The following is a 22,677-nucleotide window of genomic DNA, read 5'->3' on the forward strand; positions in this document are numbered from 1 at the left end:
TCGAAATGCGGCCGCCACGGCCGGGACTCGCACCCGCCCCCTCGGGCTTAGTAGCGCAACGCCATAGCGACTACGCCACCTCGGCGAGAGTGGTGGTTCAGAACAGAATACTCGAGTGAAGGGACTTTGAACTTTCGTATAGTGTAATACTTTGACACGTAAATATTCGATTCATATTGGAATATTAGAATAATAGATAGTCTCAAATACTCACGCTCATCAATAAATGAATACGCGGTGATTCGTGTCCGTGTTAACAAGAATGCTTTGCAAAGCATCTGCTCGAACAATCGAAGGTAGCGATCCTGCCAGTCAGGTTCGTAAGTTTGACGTATTTAGTTAGCGCTGGCATGAGCCTGATGTCTAATGAATGCATTAATCGCAAGTTTCAATAAAGCCTTCTAAGCATTTCAGCATATTGGCAAAAAAGTCTTTTATGGAAGCAAAATTTAAAAACGCGTATGCGTTCAAAATTGATCCAGGATCGCGAAATATACGATGTCCGTCATAGATAACATGCTGCTTTCGCATACGTAAAGCTGCCGCCAGTTATTTTTGGCACCTGTACGACTCCTTAACCTAAAGAAAGAGCAAGCTAGGAACGTACCTTGCGTTAGGTAGCATAAATAAAACATTGACGAGAGGCAACAGGTGATGTACCGCCCTCTTGAAACACGCCGGAACCACGGCACGTGCCCGTACAGAGCAGCAAGAGGGCTCCATAATAACCTCGTCTTGCAGCGCATTGCGCCCTAATTAAGCTCGGCGCGCATAGCCCACGCGGAAGTTTGATCGAGCACGTGCGCTTAAAGCTACTGCCGTCGACCATGGATGATGGCACCTTTATTGCATTAAGCTAACCTTTAGCGCAATCTGGGACCTAGCGGTGACTTTTGTGATGTTTTTTTCCTTTCTTTTGCCTTCCTGCGATGTTATCACAGATAACATGTCTAACGAAAGTCTGCTATAAGAAGGCGTTTGCCGACCAAACACAGCGGTGTTCTCCCCGAATCGTTGCGCTGGTGGGTATCGTAGTCACCTCGGTGCTGTATGTGATGGTGCGTCGTTGCCACAGCGTACGTCTGGAGCTTGAAAGAACGTTTATGGGCCTTGCCGGATCCCGGCGTGTTTTCGGTGAGTGCAAGCTTCCAAACTACGATTGTGTGTCCTCGAAATAACCCGTTGAAAGCTGCTTTCAAGGCACCAGCACCGGTAGAAAGAGTGGTTTCTTTCTGAGGCGGAAGCCTTAAGTGGCTCATACCACCGATCGCCTTGAAAAAAAAAATAATAACGCGTCCTCTTCTCCGTTGGTACAAAAACAATCAGCATCACCAATGGCTCATAAGAAAAAAATGCAATGGCTCATCGCTTTCGTGATGCAGAGGCTACAAGCACTCAGCACAGCCAAGCGAACAGTGCATAGATTCATTGAAGTCGCCCATACAACACGCAGAACAGGATACGTTTTAGTACCCTGCTGAGAGGATGCAACGTAAGGTTGAAGAGAAAACGCGTTGGCGCGAGTATGATCCCGCTATACGAGCGCGCGAAGCCGCAGCTAAGCGTCGAAAACGAGCTGAAGAAGCTGAACTGCGAAAACAGCCACGCTATGATGCGAGACGGGGCATTACCAAAGTATGCAGCAGGCTTTCCCCTTCACGTGTTACGATAGCGTAACATGCTGCTGAACATTTATTTAGACTTTCCGTGATCCACGAGATGAAATAGGTGTAGCCTTCGCAAACATATTTTGCCCAGCACCCCGTTTCCGAGAAAAAAATAATAAAATGAACCATACGGACTTGGTCGCTTGAAAGGAGTTTAGAGCAGAAGTGGTCGTTTTTACTTCTACGCCAAGTGGTAATGGTGCACAGGGTTGCATCTCAGAGATGCTCGAGGTTGCACGAATGTTCAGCTCAGCTTAAAAACGAGCCGAAATGAATGTCTTGGGCGTGGTCAGTTGTCGAACTTCTTCCAATCATTGTTCGATGCCATCAAATGGTGGGTGGCAGTTGCGGCGGTTGTAATAATAATAGTTACAATTATATGCCTCTAGATATCCGTGCACAAGTAACTATAAAATTCTGCTGTGCATGCGGTCAACGTCTCCAGCCACTAATGTTTCAGTGTTCTCTTCGCTGGTCGAAGCTGCAGCATTTCTTAGGCTGTTGCATTGGTTTTGAGCCACCCTGCCATTGCACCCCCAAATCGTCAAGTGTTTCACGGTGCGCGGAGCGACGAAGCATTAAGGTACTGAAACTGTTTAACGTCTTGAACACACGTAAATGCCATTGCACACTCGCAATGGCAGCAACTAAGGCAAGTATTCCGGAATATTATTCGATGATTATAGGTGATCACTGTCATATTCTCGAGGGGTTCGCGACGCCGATGCAAAAAAAAAAAAAAAACGCACGCACTTTCCACCGGTGCGGTGCAAAACGCGGTGCCCCACAGGCAGGTGCAGCCCGTTGCGCACGCTTTTCGATCGATCGATGGCAGTAAAAGTCAAGTCGTCTGTTTGATCGAATAGCTGAGGGACCTGGGGCGTGCGGCCCTTCTACTGCAATATCGAGGCGTCGACGTTATCAGGCTCGAGAGTGCACGCTCGGCCCGCGCACGGAGGCTTAGAGCGCGGGTCTTCAGAGACGCGGAGTGTGTTTGGCTGCGAAAATGACGAAGCGAATGAAACGCACCGCAGAATCAAGCGTCTCTCCTTTCTTTAGGTCACTATCACCGCCAGTGCTTAGCTCAGTCGTCTCGGTGGCGGAGCTAGAACAAACTATCGCCTAAATTCAAGCGCGCGGCTTTGTGACATTCTAAACTGACAGCAGCGTTCCTGTAGAACTACCGTTTGTACATGCACTGGTAAGTAGAGTGGGCAGTAAACATCGTGCTAACGTTATCTCGTATTTCACGTGGAGCTGACAAACGCTGACAGTTTCCTGGTAATCTCGTCTCGGGTACTGTCGAGCTGCTGCGCATCACGCCAGCGTTGTGAGATGCCTGGTAGCTGCCAGGCAGACGGGCCTTGTTTGCCTGTTGCGTCACTCCGATATGTTGCATATGCGCATAGTTAGACCACCGCCGAGTGCTTGTGATGCCCATTCTACGTCCCCGTGCTTATTATTTTGTGCTGCCTTCAGTGTATGATGGAACCGTCAGAGGGGTTCAAGTGCGACGCTGCTGGAAAGCCAGTCAAGACGCAAACACAAAAGGCGGGCGGTGACGGACCTTTTCGGTTCCTGTGCGAGCTCGTCGTGACGCCATGTGCGTATTTTAAGTACGCGGGCGTAGTTAATTTTTTATCAGTAAAGATAGGCAACGTTGTGTTTAAAAGAAAGCTAAAGCCTGGTCTTGACAAGTTTCAGGAGCCTTTACGTAGCCACAATGACCTAAATAAAAAATTTGGAGCACGCTTAAGCCTCACATTTAAGAGTGGAACGCGATCAATCAATCAATCAATTTTATTTACCAGAAGCAAAAGGAACCGGAGGGACACTTGGGCAAGAAGCTGTCACAGCAGCTTGATGTAGGCCCAGGGTCCCTTACGTGGCAGTAGCACTCACATGATATATACACGGAAGGCTTTATATACAACAAACTTTACACATCGCACGTATGCGTAAAAAAATGACATTTTACAATTGAATGCAATATACTAAAGCGTCGTTTTAAAGAAAGTAATCACGCAAACTATTTTTATTTAGCGTAGCTGTGGGCTTATATTTTAGTACAGTCGGTATATTATGTGTTAAGACTGTAGGCGGTAATTGTTTCGAAACCATGGTACCTTCCATACCTCGGGGTTTCGTGTAGTATGTTTTGTGTGAGTGCAGAGTTCTAGCTTAGCAAATGGATGTCAAATAATTAACATATTCGGATGAGAAGTAAATTGTTTCTAGTAATCTATGTTCGTATAATTTATCTACATGGTTTAGTCTGTATTTGAGAAATATATCTGTTGGTGAAAGCTGATTAACGTTCTTTATATACCGAACGATCTTGTTTTGAACTATTCCCAGCTTTGCAAGTTAGATTTAGATATTGTAGCCCAGACAAGGTAATAGTAACTTATATACGATAAGAAGAGACTATAGTATATTTGAAGTTTGGTCTCGTAGGTAGAAATGTGCGGCAACGTGCCATAGCACCGGTAACCACAGAGTTTGCAGCAGAGATGTTTGCTATAGGCACCCCACGTAAATGAGAAGAAATACATACTCCAGGAATTTTAAACTCTACAACCAGTTAAATCCGTTGGCTCTGAAAATAAATAGCATGAGTAATGTTAATTGGTTTATTTCTTGCACGAAATATTACAACTTTAATTTTCTTTGAATTTACTTTAAGCTTATTTGTCCGCGCCCAATTGGACAAACTTGTCATAATTTTATTACATTTTTGCACAAGTATATTCGCATCAGGACCTGAGACACACAATTTGCAATTATCCTCGTACATAATGAATTGAACGTCACTGTTTATGGTTACGATATAGTTTATGAAAATTTTAAACAAAAGTGGCCCAAGAATGCTTCCTTGAGGCACACCCCATACAATAGGTAAGATGGATGAATTATGTTTATTAATAGAACCGTACTGACGTCGATGTTTGAGATATGATTTGAGTAATTCTAGCGGTTTCTCACGAATTCCGTACAAACGAAGCTTCCGAATAAGGATATCGTGATTGAGGCTGTCCAAAGCTTTACTAAAGTCTATAAAAATGCCACCTATGTAGTAGTTATTTTGTACATTTTGGAACGTACGCGATCGAGCAACCGCGGCTACGTTGGAAGTACGATGATTCAAGCATAAATAGTGGCGCCACAATCGACCCGCGGATGACATTTCGGCGAATGTTTAATTAAATTCTGGGGTTCGCGTGTCAAAACCACGATCTCATTATGAGGCACGACGTAATGACGGACTCCGAATTGTTTTGAGTCCTTGCGACTTTTCAACGTTCACCTACATATAAATGCACGGGTGCTTTAGCATTTCGTCTCCATCGAAATGCGGCCGCCGGGGCCGAGGTCGAACTTGCGAATTCGAGCTTAGCAGCGCAATGCCACAGCCACTAGCCTATAACTCCGGGTGCACCAACGACTGTGCTGGATGCTGTCGCTGTGCTTTGAGTCACATGCATTTCCTGGGCAGAATGCTCTTCCAATGAAGAGTTACATTCGCGACCGAACGTTTTGGTACTTTGTGGTTCTGTCCCGTCCTACAGCGTGAAAACTCATCTTCACTAGTTTGTCAGCTACCTCCCTTGGCGACCCCTCCCCCCCTTTACCGCAGGTTAGCAAACCGGTTATTAGAACCTGGTTAACCTCCCTGCCTTTGCCTTTATCCGTATCTCCAGTTTGCTCTGATTCACATTTACAGTGTTGATGCAGATGTAATAAACTTATTGCTTTCATTTATTTACCGGTACAAAGTGGAAAGTTTGGCTTCTGATGAATGTACACTATTGCAATATCGTAACAACGCTAAAGAGAGCTTTAAAAACCTTTTAAAAACAATTAAGAAACAATTACCTTCAAAGAACCCTGTATCCGCCCAAACGTAAAAAGGCTGTGATCAGGGTGGATCAGTTGCCGGCATTCTTTTGAATACTCGGCCAGCCTGCACGCTAAAAGCTTTTTATTGCGAAAGCAATACTGCTCGCACTTTCGGCCCATCGGTGGTCGTGACGCCTCCTTACACAGCTGCGCGTCACGTGACCGTGTGACGTCACGCCAGACCGAAAGACGGGGCCCCAGCTCGCGGTATCGATGGTGGAGGCGAAGCCTTACGCGCCGCAGCTGCGGCGCTACCGAGACAGGGCGCTCGCTGGTGTGGCGTCACGCTAGGAGGATAAATGGGGCTACAGCTCTGCTCCTCGCAGTGGTCGGCGCGCTGCCTTGCGCTATGTCGGATGATGTATAGCCATAAGTTTAACAAAGGGCAACCATGTCCACACCATCAACCGAACCAAGGCGCAGCCAAGGGTATTGCTTTCGCACTCTTCCAGGCTTAACCAAGCTAAGCCTTCAGCCAATTTTTTTCTTCTGCTCGTTATATACTTGCGAATAACTTTCTGTGGCTATGAAGGGAAAGCTGCGGAGGCAAAGCGTGCGCAAATGAGAGCGCTTCTGAAAAGAATCCCATGTTTCAATCCATTATCGTTTAGCCTGGGGAGACAGAACATAAACACCTCATTATGCAAAAAAGAGGTGAGGCGTGCAGACAGGGCACAAGAGTCTAGAAGTGGACAACACGAACGCAGACTATCAAATGAAGGGAGCACTGAGGCGAAAAAAGACACAACACTCATCTGCGCAAGCTCTGGAATGGTATCACCACGTGTCAGTCGGGTACATGTGCCGGTCTACGTAAAAGGTAACTGTTAAGGCACTTAATCTCTTCCTTATGTAAAGTAATCGAAGGCTGACTCACGCACGCACTTCCACCATTATAGATATGCCATGCCTCTACCATAAGACGCGTATCTTCATTCTTATGCCTGTACAATACCGCGCATTCATCTAACTTTGGCGTGCAGTTACAATCTTGGCAATATAGGGAAAGATTAGAAGGCGATTCACCGGTTAACGACCTTTTATGTTCCATTAGCCTCTGATTGATACACCGTCCCGTTTGCCCTACGTAGAACTGGCCACAGCTAAGGGGAATTTTAGAAACCACACCAATCCGCCAGTCAGTAAAACTGTTGTTCTTATTGTGTTTCACTGGACAAATATCTGTTCTTTTTTGCCTTTTACCTGCTTCTTTTTCCTCTGCACGGCCGTGCATATCTTACTTAGCTTATTGGGAGCAGTGAAAGCCACATTAACATCATGTCTACTTGCAACTTTTTTACGACTGTGCGACACTGAATGAATGTACGAAATAGCCACTACTCTTTTTATTATTTTTTTTGCTATTACTGCTTTCTGTAATCACGTCCATCTCCCTCGAAACCGACTTCTTTAGGCGTTCAGCCGCAGTGGCCACTGCTACATGTAGGATTACCTGCTTCTAATAGGCGCCGGACCTGCACATTAAAACTGGCGGTCATTTTGTGCATGCAGGATCTGGTGAGAGAACACTTAAGACACGACATGGCAATTCCGTTTTTTACTACTTTGGAATGCTTGGATTGAAAGTTTAACAACGGCTTTGAAGTTCTTGGGGAGTACTGCCAACAAATGTGATTTTGTTCGAAGACCAAGGAAATGTCAAGAAACTGCATTACGCGCCGCTGAGGAAATTCCTTGGTAAACTTTAATTCTCCTCCATAAAGTTTAGGTTGCTCACTTACTGAGGCAGCAGCGGAATCGACTTCTTCCCTATTGCATCATATTATGGTAGAGGCATGACATATCTATAATGGTAGAAGTGCGTGCGTGAGTCAGCCTTCGATTACTTTACATAAGGAAGAGGTTAAGTGCCTTAACAGTTATATTTCACGTAGACCGGCACATGTACCCGACTGACACGTGGTGATACCATTCCAGAGCTTGCGCAGATGAGTTTTGTGCCTTCTTTCTTTTTTTGCCTCAGTGCTGCCTTCAGTTGATAGTCGGCGTTCGTGTTGTCCACTCCTCTACTCTTGTGTCCTGTCTGCACGCCTCACCTCTTTTTTTTTTTTGCATAATGAAGCCTCACCAACTAGCTCAGCTCTCTGTCGTTCTAAGATACATAAACACGTTATTAGCAACAGTTAAGACATAATACACCACTTGGGGTAAAGGTTTACTTGTTTTGCGGCTTTTGTCTTCCGCGTCTGGGGAAACTCGAAACCCTCGCACGTGGAAGCTACGTCGATGCAGCGTCTGTTCCGACCAACTAAAAGTAAGGTCAAACGCCGCCGCACTAGTTGGCGCGGTAACAGTTGTGCAACACCCACGTGCCCATAGCTTTCCCTTCATAGCCACAGAATGTTGTTCGTGAGTACAGCTACTTTCAACAAACACAATACACCTGCACCTGCAGCAAAGCCAGTTTTGTAAACCCTGCCGAGTTTGCTGGCCTGCTTAGGGCGTTGAACTAGGGAAGCGCGGCTGGTGGCACGGAGCATATGCTGCATGGCATGCATGTGCGCATGGCACACGCCTATTGCTAGCCAGATGTGGGCTCCGCAGTCGTTTATTGTCAAGCCGCTGGTGGACCTGGCAATGTTATAATGTTGCCACAACGCTCAATTCGCAAACTCGACGCGGAAAGAACGTACGTGGAAACCGCATTGGCTGCGATGCGTGAAGCCTCGACCGGTGTCTGTATATTAATACGTGTACTTGTTTATCCTTCTCTTGGGGAATTGAAAGCTATCGCGAGGCGCAAGACGAGCCTCGATGACTTGGAACTACTCAACTGTTATCATTGATTACATCTCTTGCGTATGTTCTCGCTGAACCTTTTATAATGAGATTGTCTACACGACGCCAATTCTGTAGTACTGTCTGGAAGGCACGCGGGCACGGGCGATTACGATGGAACCTTCGACGACTCATCTATAAAGCCGAAGTGCTTCACCCGCTGATCAAATTTCGAAAATCGCAGACTATGCTCGCCGCCATCGTTGTGCTTTAGTGTTGCCTGCTTTCTGGGCACATATTCGCTCAATAAGTTAGTTTCGCGATACAGTTTTGATATGCTGTGTTCTTCAACGTCACTAGAACGTGGCAATGTCGTATAATTATTTCCCGTGACAGTTCAATAGCGTTCGCACACTGTCCTCCCATTCCGTAACTCTTAATGACCATCGGTTATCTTCTCGCCTACTTACGTGTCCTGGCCATGCCCATTTCTTTTTCTTGATTTCAACTAATATATCATTAACTCGCGTTTGTTTCCTCACCCAATCCGCTCTTTTCTTATCATTTAGCGTTACACCTATCATTCTTCTTTCCATAGCTCATTGCGTCATCCTCAATTTAAGTAGAACCCTTTTCGTAAGCCTCCAGGTTTCTGCCCCGTGCGTGAGTACTGGTAAGACACAGCTGTTATAAACTTTTCTCTTGAGGGATAATGGCAACCTGCTGTTCATGACCTGAGAATGCCTGCCAAACGCACCCCAGCCCATTCTTATTCTTCTGATTATTTCAGTCTCATGATCCGGATCCGCAGTCACTACCTGTCCTAAGTAGATGTATTCCTTTACCACTTCCAGTGCCTCACTACCTATCGTAAACTGCTGCTCCTTTCCGAGACTGCTAAACATTACTTTAGTTTTCTGCAGATTAATTTTTAGTCCCACTCTTCTGCTTTGCCTCTCCAGGTCAGTGAGCATGCATTGCAGTTGGTCTCCTGAGTTACTAAGCAAGGCAATATCATCAGCGAATCGCAAGTTACTAAGGTATTCTCCATTAACTCTTATCCCCAATTCTTCCCAATCCAGGTCTCTGAATACCTCCTGTAAGCACGCTGTGAATAGCCTTGGAGAAATCGTACCTCCCTGCCTGACGCCTTCCTTTATTGGGATTTTGTTGCTTTCTTTATGGAGGACTACGGTGGCTGTGAAGCCGCTATAGATATCTTTCAGTATTTTTACACATGGCTCGTCTACACCCTGATTCCGCAATGCCTCCATGACTGCTGAGGTTTCGGCTGAATCAAACGCTTTCTCGTAATCAATGAAAGCTATATATAAAGGTTGGTTATATTCCGCACATTTTCTATCTCCTCATTGATAGTGTGAATATGGTCTATTGTTGAGTAGCCTTTACGGAATCCTGCCTGGTCCTTTGGTTGACGGAAGTCTAAGGTGTTCCTGATTCTATTTGCAATTACCTTAGTAAATACTTTGTAGGCAACGGACAGTGAGCTGATCGGTCTATAATTTTTCAAGTCTTTGGCGTCCACTTTCTTATGGAATATGATTATGTTAGCGTTTTTCCAAGATTCCGGTACGCTCGAAGTCATGAGGCATTGCGTATACAGGGTGGCCAGTTTCTCTAGAACAATCTGCCCACCATCCTTCAACAAATCTGCTGTTACCTGATCCTCACCAGCTGCCTTCCCCCTTTGCATAGCTCCCAAGGCTTGCTTTATTTCTATGGCGTTACCTGTGGGATTTCGAATTACTCTAGACTATTCTCTCTTCCATTATCGTCGTGGGTGCCACTGGTACTGTATAAATCTCTATAGAAGTCCTCAGCCACTTGAACTATCTCATCCATATTAGTAATTATATTGCCGGCTTTGTCTCTTAACGCATACATCTGATTCTTGCCAATTCCTAGTTTCTTCCTGTGTAGAGGCAACTCTACACAGGAAGAAGGGGGCGGGGGGAAGCGAGAGCAATGAATTAGAGCATATTTACGATGCTTTCAGTGTAAAGGACCTTACGGGGAACCGCAACGAATAATGTTGAAATAAAGGCTCTGTTAAAAAGTTATTAGCTTTATATGTCGCTGCTCGTTCTAACCCGCAAAAATGAACTTGCAAGTTAAAAAAAAAAAAAGGCGGACCCTAGCAACTGTCTATGTAGAGACTGGGCGTTGCTCGGTGTGTTAGTCGTGAGGAAGCACTTAGTGACATAACGTTCAGACAGGGGGTCGAAGCAGACATCACGATGCAGAATATGACCCTCAAATTTGACTCCGACACTGCGAATGGTTTGATAAGACAACCCCTTTTCCCTCTTTTACAGTACAATGACAGCCATCTTGCCTTGTTTGTGTCTGCTGCTTTCCCTCCTGTCGGCATCGCAATGTTTCAGGAGGCAGCCTCACATCGTGTTCATCCTAGCCGACGATATGGTAAGCTCGACCGTTGTGTGCACGTTACGGATGCATATTGTTAGCACTCCACATTATATTGTACTTACAGGGGCATGCTAACAGAGATTAAACGCCTCTCATTCCAGAAAGTCGAGCAATGTGGGGGTGTTACGCGCCTGTGTGTATCGAATAATAAAAAAAAAAGTAAAACAAATGCGTCTGTGTCGGCATTCTTTACTAATTTCGGCCATGGCAATTCGGAAATGTAACAGAATTGTATCTGCTAAACTAAATGAAAGCGCTTACGTTAAATAATTTGCTTCACTTAAATTTTTTAAAAATCCAGTAACTGTCCTGGAAAGAAAAAAAAAAGAAAAAAGGCTCTTAAGCTTCGGATTTAGGAGTGGAACGCGATAGTATTCAAAGACCCCTGACTGTTTTCCACGCTTCCCGGTAACTGCAGCTTATGTAACCGTAATATTTACCGGGAAACGCTGGCGGTGAACGCTATGCAGGAAGGCGAGCTTTCTGGTTAAAACGCGGCTTCTTTCGTGGGACAATAGCGCAAAGCCACGCCAATAAATAAATAAATAAATAAATAAATGAATAAATAAATGAATGAATGAATTTGTTTAGGTTTCTGTTATTGTTTCGTACTTTTAATACTAAAGTTTGAGAAGATTTAACATAAAAGGCACACAATGCGGAGGTGAAGCAGGCGTTAAGCTGTCCCCATACGTGCGCCGATCCCGAAGATGGTGCAATGCCGGGCCGACCCTTGGCGGAGGTGAAGCAGGCGTTAAGCACTTCCCATACGTGAGCAGATCGCGATGATAGGGCGATGCCGGGCCGACCAGCGGCGGTAGTGAAGCAGGCGTTAAGCACTCCCCATACGGAGGCCGATCTTAAAAATAGTGCAGTGCCGGGAAGACCTGCGGCGGAGGTGCAGTTCGCCATTAAGGGGCCCACACACACAGCTTCGCTGGTAATCCTTCTACACAGAGTGGAAGGGCAAAAGCGTGGCAGTTTGGGCGAGTTGGTATGTCATGACTATTTTAGGCTTGTAGCGCAGCTCAGGAAGAGCAAAAAAGGAAGAAGGTAGGGGTAATCAAAGGGAACGGAAGCGCTCACTCTGTTTTCCGTTTCCTTTGATTACCCCTACCTTCTTCCTTTTTTGCTCTTCCTGAGCTGCGCTACAAGCCTAAAATAGAGTGGAAGGGCACCGACATATTTTTTCGAACTTTAAATATTTAATCCTGAGAAGATTTAACATAAAGGAGATGCGCTGTCAGTATTTTATTTCATGACATTTGTTTGTGGGCTCTCATTCTCAAAATTCCGACGAATTACTTTGTCAAGAACCTAAGACTTTAGTGATAGAATGTTGTGGCAATGTAACCCGCAAATACCACATGTCATACAACAATGCGTGACAAATACATATACCTAAACATATACACGAAAATTTTCGCTCATGGGGCCGTCGCACCGGACGGCGGCACCGCATTTCCTGCAATATGGGGGGCCTTAACGCTCTGGCGTTAAAACAGGCCGTATCTGTAACTTCTCTCACCGTCTGTGATGAAATGTGCGGTGCACTAGTGTGTTGTTCGTATTTCCCAACCCTATTTATTTGTTCATTAAAGATTTTCATTTCATGAAAAAAATGCCATCAACAGAAAAAAAGTCTAAAGAAAAATTCTGTGGTGGATTTAGCGGTAAATGCGGGAGAAATGCGTAAATTGCGTCGCACTTCTATGAGGTCACGGGTGCACGATTTAAACCACGTTCACCACAATGCAGAGTGTTCAGGAGCTCACTCGGCACACGCCCTGGCTAATCGAGGCGAGAAATGCAGCTGAGGGTGGAGAGCTTTTCTAAGCTCTCCCATTCCCTTTTTACCACGGGACCGGATTCACACGCATACCCTTTCCCACTTTGACACTGCTAACACGTCAAAAAATATTTGGCTGCTTCGCAGGTGCTCAAAGTCGGCGCTTAAGTTCGCGCTTTATATTTCAGTGTTTTAATAATTATGCACCAGTGAAACAGTCACAGTACACCCCGAGCAGCCGTTAGACCACTTAACTTCACGTACTTTCAGTGAGTAAATTATAAAAATTGTTTTATGTTTCATTTTATGTTGAGTGATTCATTCCTCTTCCACCTGAACTTTAATTCGTAAAAACTACTGCAACTTGATGTCTGGATGGAAGGTGTTGCCATCGACGTTCTGCTACTATACAACAACTAAGAAGAGTTAGGAGACAGAGTGAAAAGAAAAAAAAAAAACAAGGCACCACCAAATGCTCCCAATTTTCTGACTTCAGGAGAGAATAAAATCTCGGCTGAAAAAAGAACATCCTTTTTTAGGACGAATAGTAGGCAAGTGTTATTGCAATCTACTCTCAACATATGAATTTCAGCTGCACAATTTTTTGATACGCGCGTCTGTTCACGAGCTTACTGATATGTGTACCTTGCAGGGATGGGACGACGTCAGCTTTCACGGGTCTCCTCAGATACCCACGCCAAACCTGGACGCCCTGGCAGCAGACGGCGTAATACTTAATAACTTCTACGCACAGCCAGCCTGCACTCCTTCGAGGGCAGCACTCATGACTGGACTGTATCCGATACGAACAGGTGAGCTGCGTAACGAGGACCCCAATTTCCACACTTCCATAGCATTCCTCACAAATTTATTTTGTACAGGTGTCATCCTCTTTGGATTGGGTTAAGCTAATTTCTCTGCATTGTGCGCGTCCCCTTGCATTGGACTGAATTTTACCTCACGTTGTGCCAGAATCATATCGTATCGTTTGCGTGCCACTGTGTCCTACTGTGTTTTCGCTACTGAATAATCTCATCTCTTAAGCGCTACAAACTGCCGATTTCTTCATGCGAAAGCATTATACGCCCCATTGCGCGAAAATTCATCGGCGTGAACGAAAGATGGTACAAAAAAAGATGGCTGAGGGCGTGAAGGGTAAAGACACGTCAAGTAACCCTCCGCCTGACGTTAAATTTCTCAGGGAGGTTTCTGTAAACAAAGTAAATTAATGGCTTTAAAAAGAAAATTTGGTACAGTTCTGTTTGGGTGGTGCCATGGTCGCAGTGACTATGCTGTTCTGGCGGACTAAAGGCGTGCCTAAGGAGTGCGTGATTGTATATGTCACGTCAATGTCAATGTGTAAATGGCTGACTAAAGGTATGGCGTAGTGCGTGCGTCATTGCGCACATGACGGCGTAGTCAATGTTCAGGAGGTGGCGCACGTGATCAGTGTATGAAATGAGTATCAAATAAAGAAGTGAAGTCAGTTTCACGCAGTGAAACCTATCAAAACAGCGACGCTGGTGGTTGTTTTCTCAAGTTTGAACTCATGTTCAGCGCGATTTCCTGAAAGTCTTTTGTCTCATTATGGTCGTTTTGCTAGATTCAAACTTCGGTTGCGTATTGCGCACCCTCTTCAGTTGCGTGAGCTTCTGATCAAACCACAGTTCATCACACACCTTGCAGTTGTGGCCGCAGTCATCGTCAAGGAACATTATCTTGAACTGTCCATCGGCACTGTCAGGGGAGGAATATCTCTGTATCGACGGCTCTGCTCGTCCTCCTATTCTCGAATTGGGGGGTTAGCTTGCCTCTGCTGGCGCTTGGCTTGGGCTGCCTTCTCATGAAAGTGGGGGTCGGCTTGCCTCCTCCAGTGCTTGGCTTGCGCTTCCCGTTCTCGGTCCTCGGAGGAAGCGGCTTCCTTCCGCTGGAGCTTTGCTTGCGCTTCTCGTTCTCGAAGCTTGGGATTTGCGTGACGTCCACGCTGCCGCTCTCGTGCGAGCTCCTGTTGCCACTCGCGCCGAGCGGAATCCATGGGGTGAAAAGGCGCGCGCCGGCTAAACACCGGCTCCTATACCCCTCTCCTCCTCCCTCCCCCGGCGCACCCATCCCGGCGGGGCCCCGGATGGGTGGATAGATGCATGGATACTATGAGCGTACCCTTTGGAACAGGGTAGTGGGTTGCGCCACCAAGCACTTGTTAATATATTGCTTGGTGTCCCAGCTATATTAAAGAAGAAAAAAAAAACAATGACTTCCCATAACAAAATTTTCTGAACAAGTATTGTAAGCTTTGTAGTTTCCCTACTTTTCTTCCACCAATCTTCCAATCGCCGCTTACTAATCTCTACTGCGGACATGTTTACTTTCCCGCGGCTCTCGCTGCACCCAAGGGCTTCAAGAAGGCCAGCGATGCCTAAATCGACCGCTGGGCAGAGATATCTTCACATTCTAATAAAACGCTGCGGTAAAGCTAGGGAAACGATGGAGCACGTTTTATTAGAATGTGAATATGTGAAATGCCCAGCGGTCGATTTAGGCATTTATCTCCCTTTATGAGTGCGCTTTCTAAGGCATCCTGATCTCGCTTCGAAAAGTAATGAGCTTCCCTTTGAGTTATCATCAATTGTTTCTTTCCTGATTTCGTTTTTTCCTCTTAAGTAGTTAATCATAGCAGGCTTCTTTTCCATTGCCGCCACCTATGAGATTATCTCAGCCTCTCTGACTTTCCGCTTGATGTTCTTTGTTGCCAATTTGCTCACCATACAGGTCGCATACTTGCTGGTAAGCTTCCTAGTTCTTTTCCTCCATTGTGAATCAATGGTATTCTTCTACAAATACCTGAAAACGCTCCCAGCCGATTTACGTCCTTCCATATTCCACAGTCGCTGTTCATAATCAGTTTTACTGTGAGCTCCTCTCACTTCAAAGCTTGTACAATCCATATTACCCTGCACAGCTTCACTTGTAGTCTTCCTGTGAGCGCCCAATGCGAGGCGTCCCACTGACATTTGGTTGCATCGAGTCCTGATTATACCCTTGATTTCAAGCAAACAACTGCATTTCCAAAGTTTTGGATCCATTACACCGTCTCGCATATTCCGGAGCACCTCGTACCTATTGTATCCCTATAGCGCTCTGTGTTTCATTATAGCCGCATTTGTCTTCCCCTGTGCTGTTATTGTTTTTTCCTGTGTTTCCAGATATCTATCATCTTCGTTTATCCATATACAAAATTATTGATATTATTTTGCCCGAAGTATTTCCTGGCCCTGAATTGACATTGTCTGTTCACTGTTTTCATTGAATACCATAACACCTGATTTCTTAACGCTAAAGTTCAGACCTAAATTCTCGCCTTCCTGCCCACCGATATTAACCAGACGTTGCGTCGCTTTGATTGTTAGCAAGCAACACAATGTCGTCCGTATCAAACAAACCTGGAAGATGCTGCTCTACCACTATACCCGCCGGTTTGTATGCGAGATGGAACCCGCTATTACTTTCCTCTGGCGCCCTTTCCATCCTCGCCATGTACATCGTAAAAAGCAGTGGGGATATAAAGGGCACCCCAGTCCCTTGTTGATATCAACTTTCTCCTCGATCCTCATCCCTTCCCATTAACGCAAACCTTCCTACCTTCGCCACGCCCTCTGGCAGTGAGCTCCGAAACCTGCCCCTTATGTGACATCGGACGCCGGACGGCGAAGGCTCGACTTCGAACAGCTCCGCTGTTAAATGCCCTAATGTTGGATTGAACGCCGCCGAGGACACCTTCGAGTTATGATCTCGGCAAACGAACGCGTTGAGACTAATCCTTCCCTTTATCCCCCTTGTTTATGTCTGCGAACACCAATAAATTATTGCGGTGATTGTGAGAATGAGAATACTAACCACTGCAGAAGCGGGGGGGGGGGGGGGGGGGATGGGGTCGCGGACTACAACTGCTTGAACTAATTTCTCCTCTTGATTGACTATGCTTCAAACATGGTACACTCCCGAGAAAACTACACCATCGAGAGTGGATTGGATGTATCAACCCCCTTTTGGACGGTGACTTTCCCTGAAAATTTAGAAAATGGGTGCAGTCCTCTTAACACCTTCAGTGCACCGTTTAATTAATTTCAGGGTGCAGAAATGCTGTTTTCTGCGAATCATGCAGCTTGCCGAATTTAAGGGCGCTCGGCCGCTTGCACATTTCAAGCAAGCGAAAAAGCCACAGGTGTCTACTTCCCAGCGATTTGCGTCAAGTCATAGTTTGAGCCCATCGTATGGTCACACTAGGTTATTGATGTCAACTTGCTACTTCAGGTATATGGCGCACCAGGTGGTGAAGTGAAAAAAAAAGAAAAAAGGAAAGCATAACATTTTCTCTTATTTGCTACAATGTATTTTGCTTTTTACCGCTGGCTTCGTTTAAGTTGTTTCATGTCGGTGCTGTTTTACAGACCAGCTGCCAATTGTCAGCGAATCATAGCACGTCAGCCACAAAGGCGCATGTAGGTATTTCTTCAGGAGCATGTTCTTTCTGGTGTAGCATTGGGACTGATGCAATATTAAGGGCAGTAAGTATTGCACTCCTTCATGCAGTACCGGTTGAACTAAACATACGCAGGTGAATGCGGAGCAGTTTTGCACAGATAAGAACACATCATTTATTGCGGAGGTGGCGCGCCCTGGTCGTAAGCTTGAAAGACAATACTTTGCCCACTTCGTCAGAGCAGCTCGCGGTGCTACTGCACTCTTAGTGCTCTCTGGTGGTTGTGCTGGAACATAGGTCGAGACTATGGAGTTCCGACACTCTTTGGCAAAGTCTGATGTGTGGCAGGCACGCTGAAACTCGTAGGTCTGCGAGGTCATTTCTCTGCGAAATTGCATCGTATGTGAGTAGCATGCAAGTGGTGCCGTATTGGATGTTTTTATTGGACGTATGTGTTTATGTGTACCTGAATACTAAGTGCTGGCTAACTAGAGCCTTGCAGACCTCTACGCTTATTTTCATTTAATGAAGAAAGGAAAAAAAAAAACAATCAGCAAATTGGAGGAGAGGTAACACTTCCGAATGGAAATCTGTGGGTCCACAGTTCACATGCAGGCTAGGCTAATTTTTTATTTGCTGCATTTACTTATAACCGTCTCGAAAACACTTCGGGATTGCTTCACCAGACGTAAGAAAGAATATGCTCCATTTCAGACATCAGGTGCTGCTGTGTGGAAGCTGCGAAAGAAGTTCGGTCACCAAAGTGTATCACTCCTCCTTCTATGCTTCACTGCGCGCCAGCAGCGTTTGCTCGCGCTAGCATGCACGTGAGGCTGCGGCAAAGGGCTGCAAACATTAATAAAGAAAAGAAAAACAGTGGAAAGCACATTGTTCTGTAACAACTTGTTGGCAGTCGTATAGGTAAATTGTTTGTTTCTAAGGGTGCAATCTTTTTTTTCATTAGAACTGAGTCGATATAAGCAAGTTTGACAATACGTCGAACATGGCCAGGATTTTGGGACATGTACGCGTCGCACCATCCCATTCAGTTACGTCAGGGCGCGCGGCTTCCGCCGAGAGATGGCGCGAATGGTACATGCCACGAAATCCTAAGGATGTTATTTTTAAGCGAGAACGCTGCCAGCGCAATAAGTCGCTGCAGTCTCCCTACCGTTCCACCTGATGTATAAAGCAGTGTATGTATTGGGGGAGAGCTCCACCACTGGAAAAGCTGGCGCCCCCGTCGGCGTGACGTGGCATGAGGGATCACGGGGACACAGAGGCCGCGTCGGCTGCTACGGAAGCGCCGAAGCGAGCTGAAAACGAAAGTTTAAAGTCACACCTGCTCTGCGATTCTTATTAAGTGGTGAGGCTTTCCCGTCTTGGGTGTCTGCTTGACAGCATTTACAAGCACTATAATAGGTGGTGCCTGCCTTTGGAGGCGTGCAGCATAGTAGGCTACTGCTCGGTGCCGCGGTGACGGACGTACGCAACGGGGCCTGGTGTCAGCCTTATTCACACGTAGCCGCAGAACATGGAGCCGCGTGAAGCTTGGCTCTCGAAACTTAGAACCGGCAGACAGCCCTCGGCTACAAACCGGGTATGCAGCAAGCACAGATGCGGGGAAGTTTTTGCTACGACGCCGGGACTGCAATGTTCGGTGAGTAGCAGAAAACGCGCACTGAGGCGCTCGCCCGCGCCCGCTACCCGGCTAATGTCATGACGGTTTGGTCTATGAACTTGTTGATGCTACATACTGGCAAGTTCACTGGAACGGAGAGGGAGCGGCAAGACGCACATTTAAAAAAAAAGGCATGGCATATGGTCATGTTTGTGTTATGAATTAATGCACTGAATTACGAAAAAGAAGCAGAGGGAAATCTAACGCTGAGAAGACCGACAAACATACAGTACGATGCAACTTGAGAAATAATATTGAAATGTCCAAGAATTTAGGACACCCGCTGTGGTTGCTCAGTGGCTATGGTGTTGGGCTACTGAGCACAAGGTCGCGGGATCGAAGCCCGGCCACATTTCGATGGGGGCGAAATGCGAAAAACACCCGTGTGCTTAGATTTAGGTGCACGTTAAAGAACCCCAGGTGGTCAGAATTTATCGGAGTCCTCCACTACGGCGTCCCTCATAATCAAAGTGGTTTTGGCACGTAAAACTCCATAATTTAAGAATTTAGGGGACAAGAAAAAAAAAAAATATTGAATCGTCGCGACGGCACATCACAGCTTGTCGCCGTAGTCGTCGAAGACTCTATAACGAAATTATTTTTGAACAGTTCTGTTAGCGTTCACGCAACAATGGTTGCTAGTGTGCTGTCAAATGCTCATATGCTGCGGCCTAAAGCTCACGGTGCCGCGCGAAAACGCGCTCACAGCGAAAGCAAAATATTGTGAGCGGACATGCATGCAGACGCGCAGTCGGTCGCTGTGAACCCCTGCGATCGCTGCATTGAGGCTTCATTCTGCTATGCCCCATTTGGTTATACAGACAGTCACATAGCTTACTCTCGACGTTTGCCTACCTTTCACTCCATCACGGGGAGCGTGCGTAGTGGCGTTCACTTTACGTATTCGGTAAAGAGATAGCGTCTGTAAATGATTCTGTGCTGCCAATTTGCCGAAGATTTTTATATCGAGAGTCATAAACTTCCCTCGTTTTCAGAGTACTTACATAAATGTCCAGGAGAGATGCCACATGGTGTTCTTATTGAGCCCCGTAAGTGAAACCTATGACGAGCGCGCCGCGTGATCCCTCATACTACGCAAGGGCGGCGCTTCCGACAGATGACGACTCCATAAGTCCTCGCCCCCATTGCGGAGTGCTTCGTTTTCGTGTTTTATAGTTATTTAAATTCGGCGGGTAAAACTCGAGTTGCCTATTGTAAGAGAAAAACCAAGGAGATATCGGAGTTTTGCTGTATAACACGAAACCAGGAACAAATATGGTACTTGTTTTTTTGTCTGGCAGGCGAAACTTTGGGATTTTCCTGGTAGCATGCAAAGAAATGACACAAGCAATGGTCTTTCTTTGCAAACAAATGTTCTAATTAAAAAGCGAGATCACTCACGAGAACAGTAATTGCAAAGAGATCTCGCTAATCTTGGGAGCATTTCCGTGTCCATCATTGAGCGGGCGGGCGGGGGGGGTGGGGTGAGAAGGAGCTCATCTGTCGGTGCTGTAGTCCTTGTTTATTGTCGTCCTATTTTATTGGATACCAATATATGGTCTTCCAACAAAATTAATGCAATACCAACTGTACGAATCAGCCATCCTTCTTTGAACGTGGCGTAGTTTCATGAAGTGCTCTCAACGTCGCAGCTACCATTCGTAATGCAGAGAAACTTCACCGCTTTGTTAATTCACCTCCTAGTGCATTATCACCGTTTACATGTAGGAAATGCAAGGCATTGCGTCATTGTAATATTCATGTAAACATGGCTAACAAAAAAAGCTTTCGTTTACTCAAAGCCGGCAGGCACTGAATGTACGCGTACATTATTTTAAGTATGACCGTATTCGCTTGCATAATATCCATGTTGATATATCAATAATGTTATATTAAGTACCTTTAACACTTGCTCAAAAAAGGTGGACAGTTCTGATAGTTTTGTAACACGTATCTTTATTGTTATTCGATATGAAAAGGTAGATTTCGGATAGAGTTCGGGTCTAACCCGGTTTTCGCAAGTTTTCTTTGGAGTGCGAAAATCGGGCGTCATCGTGTCCCCCCCCCCCCTCCCGAAAACGACGGACGCGAAGTATACAGTATTCGTAAAATAAACGATAGCGGCAAAAAAGTAAAACTTAGGCTCCACTTCGGCAAAACACACATTCGGAGAAAAGCTACGATTCCTTTACATCACCTTTCGAAATGGGTAAATAACCTTTCGAAATGGGTAAATAACCTTTCGAAATGGGTACATCACCTTTCGAAATGGGTGTACTGAATAACCTAAATGCCCTTGCCTTAAGAGGGTGAGTGATAAACACGAGAAAACACCTTTAAGAGTGCAGTTTTCCTTAGCGTGCTGGTCGCAAGAGAGTGTAGAAAAATATTGTTTAAAGAAGTTATCACTAGTAGCGTCATGGTGAAATTTGCGAAATGGTTGCAGTAAAATAATGAACTATATCCTGTGACCTGACTAGTGGTAATTCATAACAACACTGATTTTGGAGCGCAACTGATTTCTTTTCTCGCCCAGATATTGTCAGATCTGGTGCTCAGATATATATATATATGTATATGTATATATGTATATGTATATATGTGTGTGTGTATGTGTATATATTTGTGTGTGTGTGTGTGTGTATATCGTATTTTCACGGTGGCGGTTGTTAGCGCTTGTTTATTTTTCGGTTTTTTTCTTTGGTTATGCATCTAGGGTATAGGCGATTCTTGATTCTTTTTTTACGACAGCGTTCCTTGTACTTTATGTACAGTTTGCAACATGACTATCGTTCTCTCTTAACTTCTACGTCGCCATTGCAATGTCATTTATTTCTTTTTCCATCTGCCAGAGGACTACACCGATCCCATGAACTAGGCTCATGAAAGTTCTACACGTAACGTTTCTTTTATAAATCCTTCCCCAAACTGTGATTCGGTTCTCGCCTTTCCCATGAAAGTCCTACTGTTACCTGCTTCAACACATACTAACAACAAGATCTTTATAACTATTAAAGCGACCTGTCCTTGTAGGTCTATATTACGCCTGCTATTTAATTCTTGGTCCCGTGACCTTTTGAGACGGTATCAGCGTGCTTATGGCTGCTTATTTTGCTAACCACATGGGTCTGAAAGTAATTAGGTGCATATCAACGCTGGGTAGTTTGCGAAGCGGCAGTGACGCTGTATGCCTGCAACATGAGTATCTATTGAAATGCACATGTCCGTGCTTTCTTTAACTCTTGCATATACATTTTCTTTTTCTGGATCTGGGTAGCAGTGTACAACAGTACCTGAGGGCGCCAACATCTCTTTCGGGTTCATCTATAGCGCTCTGTAGCCAGACATACACACATTATCTTACTTTTGACATATAACGACTCAACCACTTGCTCGCCTCTTTGCACCTGTCATCCAGGATTGCAAGGGCTGGCGCTTGACGTAGCCGATCCATGGGGGTTGCCGTCGGACGTACGGATACTACCTCAATACCTCAAAGACCTGGGATACGACACGCATCTCGTCGGAAAGGTGTGGCTTCCTTATAACTGCGCCGCCGACGGCATTTTCCAAATTACTGGTGGTGAACCCTACCTCCCGGAGATCGTTGCACTTTTAGAGGTGGCGTGTTATCGCAGCTGCACACGTTCATCATAAACACAGCTTGGAAACAAGTGGCGCAGCCTTATGTGAGGAAACGGCATGCCATTCCCAAGCACGGTGTAGCTGCTGAGTTGTTCATTTCGTAAACATCGTGCACGCACGCGCAGCTCGCACAATTTCAAAGCCCCGATGATGACAGCAGCGGATACGCGCTTCCTCATTCTCTTACGGCATGTAAATATATCTTCCATTTGGTAATCAACGTTGCGCTGTCACCGGACTTCTTTCTCCCCTTCTCCCATGACAGTACGCGCTTTCACAGGTAGCGAGCCGAAGTGGGTTATTAGAGAACAGTAAAATAGCCCTT

At 45.7% G+C, this 22,677-nt stretch overlaps 1 protein-coding gene across 1 annotated transcript in view; it reads left to right on the forward strand.

Moving 5' to 3' along the window:
* Positions 1-620: 620 nt before the first annotated feature.
* LOC126542262 (arylsulfatase B-like) overlaps positions 621-22,677 on the forward strand; it is a 41,380-nt gene continuing 19,323 nt past the window's right edge. The window contains exons 1-4 of the mRNA XM_055077129.2: positions 621-1,134; positions 10,643-10,751; positions 13,199-13,358; positions 22,126-22,238. Of these exons, the coding sequence (XP_054933104.1) occupies positions 10,647-10,751; positions 13,199-13,358; positions 22,126-22,238 (378 nt within the window). The 5' untranslated portion in view covers positions 621-1,134; positions 10,643-10,646. The remainder of the gene's footprint in view (positions 1,135-10,642; positions 10,752-13,198; positions 13,359-22,125; positions 22,239-22,677) is intronic.

This window comes from Dermacentor andersoni, chromosome 2, assembly GCF_023375885.2.
Source record: "Dermacentor andersoni chromosome 2, qqDerAnde1_hic_scaffold, whole genome shotgun sequence".
Lineage (NCBI taxonomy): Eukaryota > Metazoa > Arthropoda > Arachnida > Ixodida > Ixodidae > Dermacentor > Dermacentor andersoni.